This window comes from Prionailurus viverrinus, chromosome A1, assembly GCF_022837055.1.
Source record: "Prionailurus viverrinus isolate Anna chromosome A1, UM_Priviv_1.0, whole genome shotgun sequence".
Taxonomy (NCBI): domain Eukaryota; kingdom Metazoa; phylum Chordata; class Mammalia; order Carnivora; family Felidae; genus Prionailurus; species Prionailurus viverrinus.
In genome coordinates, this window is record NC_062561.1 from 113,039,709 (window position 1) to 113,046,204 (window position 6,496).

At 44.5% G+C, this 6,496-nt stretch overlaps 1 protein-coding gene across 1 annotated transcript; it reads right to left on the reverse strand.

The window, feature by feature from the left end:
- Positions 1–797: 797 nt before the first annotated feature.
- On the reverse strand, positions 798–5,850 carry IL9 (interleukin 9). Its single transcript, XM_047875132.1, has 6 exons — positions 5,808–5,850; positions 3,848–4,034; positions 3,506–3,541; positions 3,388–3,420; positions 2,042–2,173; positions 798–908 (listed from the first exon to the last, which is right to left on the reverse strand). Exons 2-6 carry the CDS (start codon positions 3,959–3,961, stop codon positions 798–800), a joined length of 426 nt encoding a protein of 141 aa, XP_047731088.1. The 5' UTR covers positions 3,962–4,034; positions 5,808–5,850.
- Between the last annotated feature and the right edge of the window lie 646 nt (positions 5,851–6,496).

Below are 6,496 nucleotides of genomic sequence, written 5' to 3' on the forward strand. Positions count from 1 at the left end.
AGGTCTGCTCCTCGGGTCTTCCCCTGGCTGAGCTTCAAGTACTTTCCTCTGTTCTGGGTGTACGTGCCTACATTCCTGGGTTGGCTCCTGCCTCCTGGCCTTACCACATTTCAGGGATGCAGGTGGCTTCTCAGGACCCCAAACTCCCTGGCAGTGCCCAGGGAGCATCCTTCCCCCAGCGCCCACACACAGGGTGCTTCAGGCGTGCCTTCAGCCTCCCTAACAGCATTGGTCAGACTGTCCCCACATACCCTTCACAACTGTGCTTTCTCTGTCCCCAGGCACAGCTAGTTGGACTTCCAGTCTGTTTAGGGTAACGGGTCTTAGTACAGGAGCCTTTGACCCGTTCAGTCCCTTGACGGAGTTTGTAGGGTTTTTTTTTTTAACTTTATTTATTTTGAGAGACAGAGAAAGTGGGGGAAGGGCAGAGAGAGAGAGAGAGATATGGAATCCGAAGCAGGCTCCAGGCTCTGAGCTGTCAGCACAGAGCCCGACGCGGGGCTCGAACTCACCAACTGTGAGATCACCACCTGAGCCGAAGTCAGATGCCTAACCGACTGAGCCACCCAAGTGCCCCTGTAGCTTGCTTTCTTCTGAGCAGCAAGGAGTGAATAAACACCTAGCGACCAGATTGTGTTCTTTTTCTTCATATATATTTATTCCAAAATACAGAAATAATTTTAAACACATTATTACAACTGAATTTGATTCATCATGGCTTTACTTAATGTTTTTACCTGCCCCAACTCAAAGAGGAGGCTTTTAAATTCAATAAATAGCATAAATAAGATTTCACTTCATACTGTGCCTTTCACCCTTTCTTTCTGTAAAATTTCCTGGAGACTCTTCAGGAATGTCAGCACGTTGCCTGTTGCAGTTTGGTTACACGGCTGTTCACAGGAAAAAAACTGTGGGGAGAAAAGTTAATGGAGTGACTAAAAGAGTGTGGACCAGGAACCACCCTGCCTGCAGCCCTGTGAGAGGCAGGGTAGGGGTGCAGTGGGGTGGGGTGTGCACACAGCAAGGGCTTGAGACATAGAGCAAATGCATGGGGAAGTCCAGAGCTAGCATGTCGTGTAGACCGTGTAGATGGCTGGCTTTGTGCTACCATTTCAGGGGTGCCCCCCACCCCCACCTATCAAATAATCCTAAATCTCATTAGAGGGAACCTTTTCTCAGGAATCTTTGAATCCTAACGTTTTATTATCCTTTTTTGGTCGTCCTTCCAAGGTCCCTGAAGAGCTCTATGGCTGAGAATGGGAATTTGGCATCAGGTAGACCAGAGTTCCCATCTCAACTCTGCCACTGCTTAAGTATCTAGCCTTAGGCAAGTTAGTTAACCTCACGGAGCATCTGTTTCCTCCCAATGAGGTGAGGGTGGTAAATGATAATTGCAACAATTGTTACTGAAATGCTATTGTCATGAAACAGTATATATTAAGCATTTAGAACTACAAGCTGTTGATGGTAAGTAACTCAGCTGAGTAGCTGGGTGAAGGCTCTTAGCCTTCTGAGGACACACATGGATTTGCTAATTCCCAAAGAGTTCACGTCCTCCCTTCCCTCCAGGGACCAGGGCACATACAGAAAAAGAAAACATACTGATGGGCACTTAAGGCAAATGGCAAGCTTCCATCTGGATCTGAGTGCTCCTTCCTTTAAATACCTTCTTAGCCAGTCGGAAAAAAAAATCTTCTTTTTACAGGCCATAACACCCACTGGGTTAACAAAGCGACAGCTCTGATTCTCTAGATCTCAGCTTCTTATTACAATCAGGACAGATTCTTTCATTATTCAATAGGTGGAAAGAAGTAAACGGTAACATGGGTGTGAGTGTTTTTTTAAACCAGGGGGAATTACAGGGCTATAGGGGCAGATCTCACTTTAATTTTGTTATTCTGAGTACATTTCTTACAGGTCTCGTATTGGCCTCGAACTACCAATTCCAACTTGATCGCCGTTTCTCATTTAGCTAGAGTCGTCATTGACCTTCACATAAAAAGAACTAACCAGAGCGGAAGACAGGGAAAAACAAATTCACCTGGCACTTGCTGCTCTTTAGGTCTTTGACGGTTCTTTTTAGTCGGTTGAAGATCAGGGGGAAACTTGTTTGCACCGTGGAGTTGGTCATCTGGGACAGCCCTTCCTGGAAGCACGGTGTGGTGCAGTCGTCCTGGTCAATGAAAAGAATTTACTAAAAGAAACACCTTGAGGACCACTTTGAGAAGAACCACAAAGAGCTTGCTTTCAGACACTACCTTAATTTAAACAATGTAACCTAAACTGGTATTATTTTTAGACAGGTCCCTCTCCCCATGTAGGAAAGGACTTTCAGCATTTCAAGTCAAGGCCATTTTTCCACAGTGTCACTGCCTGGAGATTTCCAGTATGTTCCAGCAGAGGAACACAAAGCCGATGGACTCTGGGAAACAGCTCGTTCTAGTCTCCGTTGCAACCGATGTTCCTGGGCTCCGTGTCTTGTAATAGTAGGTTCCCAAGGAGAAAGAAAGGAAAAGCTTTCTCACACCAATCTGATGGCATGAGGCAGTTGAATACAGCCAGTGTTTCAGCAGTAGCTAAAATCACGGACCATAAACTGAAGGGCGGGACTGGGCTATAAATGCGTGGTTCCTCCTCAGAAGGCCCCCTACCCTAGTCTCGTGTAATGGATGCAGCCTGATGGGGTGTGATATCTGACCCCAGCGAGGATGACAAGTTCAGATTCTCCCAGGCCTTGCTTGGGATGATAATAATACAGGAGGCAGCTTCCTCCTCCCCTGAACCAGAAAAATTCCTGCCTGGCTTACTCTTTGTGAAAGTGGGGAATCACCTTCTGGAAGTGCTTTTCGTTTTCGCTCTACCTTAGACACCCTGTCCTCCCAGCATTCAAACCATGAGAGGGCCACCCCAAATCAGCTAAAAAGACAGACAGGAAGGGAGGAGTGAGGGAGAAGGTATAGCACCCAGAGAGGTTTTGTAATAGGAAAGAAAAAAAGTTATTTTACCTCCTTGTTGTGCAACCCTTGAGTTTTAGGAAATAAATTAGTAAGCAGTATGATATAAGCTATATTTTTTGTACATTCTCAGCGCCAGTTTGATTTAATTGTGCACATGGCCACTAATCTAAGAAGACATACAAGATTCTTTTTAAAGTATTGAATAGTGTTCAAACTTCCCAAAGGGCATAAAAGCAGACCAAATACAATGTATACTAGTGATGTATCTAGTATAGAATTCAAGGGCCTGGTTTTAAAAGGAAATCCTGAACTGTAACAATTGCAATTAAGCAACATTTTCTTATTTCAAATATCAAGTCGAGCAATTTATTTTTACTTGAAAACTTTTTAAAATTACACCGTCAAGATTATATTGTTTTACTGTACTTACAGAAGGAATGGGCAGACACAAACAATCGGTCACCTGCAAAAGAATAATCCCAGGGTGAAGATTCCAGATGCAAACATTAAAATAAGTTTGGAAAGTTCTTAAAAGAGCATTTACTCACGTTGGTGCCACAGCCACATTTTGAAGGTGGATGTTCCTGAAGTAAATAGAAAAACAAGAACCCATAATGGGTGGTGTGCTTTTCATCCTTTTGTTTCACCTACATTTTTTTGTTTCTTTGTTTCTTCTTTTTTTAAGTGAGAGTGAGAGAGAGGCAGAGGGAGAGGGAGAATCTTAAGCAGGCCCCACACCCAGCACAGAGCCTGATGCAGGGCTCGATCCCACGATCATGACCTGAGCCGACATCAAGAGTAGGACATACAACCGACTGAGCCACCCAGGGGCCCCTCACTTAAACTTTCAAGAGTTCCCTTTCCCACTGGCGCCCCCCTCTGCAGCTTACCTGCAGTTTGTTAATGAGGTACGTGACATCATGGATCCCTGACAAGGTCAAACACCTCTGGCTGGCCACAGAGCAGAGAAGCAGGGCAGAGGCAAGGACCACGGACAGGAGCATCTTGACTTGGAGCTGCAGGGTGGCTTGTAGTTGCCTTGAAATCGAGTCGTATTTAAAGCTCCCTCTTGCAAACCTGGAAAAACCCTGACATCAAACTGATACCAGGTGCCCACTTCTTCTATGTAAGTTTGGGCCACTTGACATTGAAAAATACATATATACATTGAACTGAGTCACTTGGCAAAGACTATGTTACACTGTGCTAGGAAATATCATTCCCCAGAAAAGATGCTTTTCAAAATTTGGGTACTGAGATGCTGTAGGAAAAGTTAAAGATCTAAAAACCATAATTTTTTTTTTAAGGCAGATATTCTAGTTGTGAGAGTTAGAATACTTTCCATGAAAGCCCAGGTCTGTATTTTCCCCTTTTTACTTTATTGGAAATGCTGATATAATAGCCAGTCACAAGTATTATAATGAAGGGGCCAGGGAGGGGGCGGGAGGGTGAGAAATCATGCAGGAGAGCTGCTCTGTTGGGGTTTTTGCAAGCTCAAGCTCGATGAAGTCACTGCAACTTTAATCTTACTACATTTTATTCTCAAATCTTAACAGCGTTTTTCATGCCTGGGGCCAGATTCTCCGCCTAGCACAAGGCATTTTTGTGCCAGTATCTCTTTAAACAGGTGTCTGAAGGAGGGAACTCTTCAACTGTACCAGCAAGAATGTAGCCACAGTGTCTGTTAAGATTGGTCTTGAGGATTCCTTAGTGTCTGTAGGGAACTTATGTCACCCTGCGCAGCTGTCAAGTCAAAACTCGGTGCTTGAGATAGGATAACGGCTCACCTGTATTGAGCGCTTACGGCATACCAGCCACAGTTTTCAGCTCTTTACGGGAACTGCGTCATGTAGTACAGCCACCAAATGAGGTAGGTACTAATTTGCCATTCCCATTTCTTCATATCTTAGATTAGAACACTGTCTGTATCTTAGCTTCCCAGCCCTTGGATGAAGCTGTTCTTAACCACTGTGAGCCAGAAAGATGTCTCACTGTAGCCCTATAGGTATTATGGTTATTCCCATTCTTTTGTAGATGGGGAAATTGAGGCACAGAGATGCAAGTAATTCACCCAAAGCCACACAGCTAGGAAGAAACAAAACAAAACAAAACAAAACAAACAAAACAAAACAAAACAAAACAACTGCATTCAAATCCAGAACTCTGGCTCCCAACTTCAGCTGCCCCCCTACTTCTCTGTTTTTTGCCTGCCTCTCCCCCTGGGATATATGCCCCATATGGGTCTGGTTCACCCTTATATCCTCAGCCCTTGGAAAACTCCTTGAGGAGCAGTGAGCTATCACTAAATGCCTCTTGAATCAAAACGTGAATGTGAAAGGCAGTTTTTGAAGTAGTAAGACAGGTACTCAAAAACTATGATTGTGTAAGGTTACAAATCTAGTTTCTGGGCGTGTATGTGGAGGTGTGTGGGCTTAAGAAAATTTATCTTCTACACGCTAGAGGCTGAAAAAGTGGGAATTCTCTGGCTTAGCATTTTGAGCCATACTAGCAAGTGGGACACACTCGTAAGATTTTCTCACCACTGCTGGAAGAGTATGTGGTAATATTGCTTTTCTCATTGCATGCTGTTCCTTAGGAGCGGTATTGGACTATGGGGAAAGGGGGTGTCTTGGTAGCAAAGAAGGTAAAAAAATGGCTTCTTGCTAACTTCCCCAGATCCTCCTGCAGCTTGGCCTCCATGCCTGCCCTGTGTATGCACCAAGGAGACGTTTCAAAGGCCTGCCAGCCTGTGCCGAATACTTTCATGCCAGAGTCTGGTAGCGATGCCCTTTTCTTGCCAATAGAAGCTCGATTAGTTCAGGATGGCAATGTACCCAGCCAAACACCCACTTTTTCAGTCACTCTGCTGCACTGCTGCAGGTGGCCATGTGACGTGTTCTGATGGTTGCAACGTCTGTAGAATTCATTTGCTTTTCCGGTAACAGGAGACAAAAGTAGCTGAAACCCGTCGTTACCACCTTATTGCGATCTGAGCGTGAATGTGCTAGCAAGAGCTTCGGAAGCAATCTTCTAACCATGCAGGGATGGACCAGAGAACTGTAGCAATAACAACTCTCACGTTTTACATAAATGGGAAAAAGTCCTGGAAAACAAAAATAAAACCATGAAAGTGACGATAGAAAATAACAGTAAGAATACCAAAGTGGTACTAAGTTCCAGCTAGATATCACTGCCTGCTGAAGACCGTGCATCTTGACGCTCAGGAAAAATGGAAATTAGCATGTACTAGAGTCATTGCAATCTGCATGATGCTGTCTTGTGTCTCTTCCTCCAAGCGGGACTGAGTTCCAGGAGAACTGATAGGATGTCAGACTCTGGCTCATTATTGTATTCCCAGGGCACAGTCCATACTCAGTGCTCAGGAATTGCTGGTTAAGTGAATGAATGACAAATAGCTGTCCTTAGAATGTATTAAATGTATGTGATTTGTGAAATGACCAAGATGTGTTCCCAGTGGATCAGTAACAAAGAACAGACAGAGCCTTTACAAACCCTGAGCAAGGAAAGCACTTGAAGAG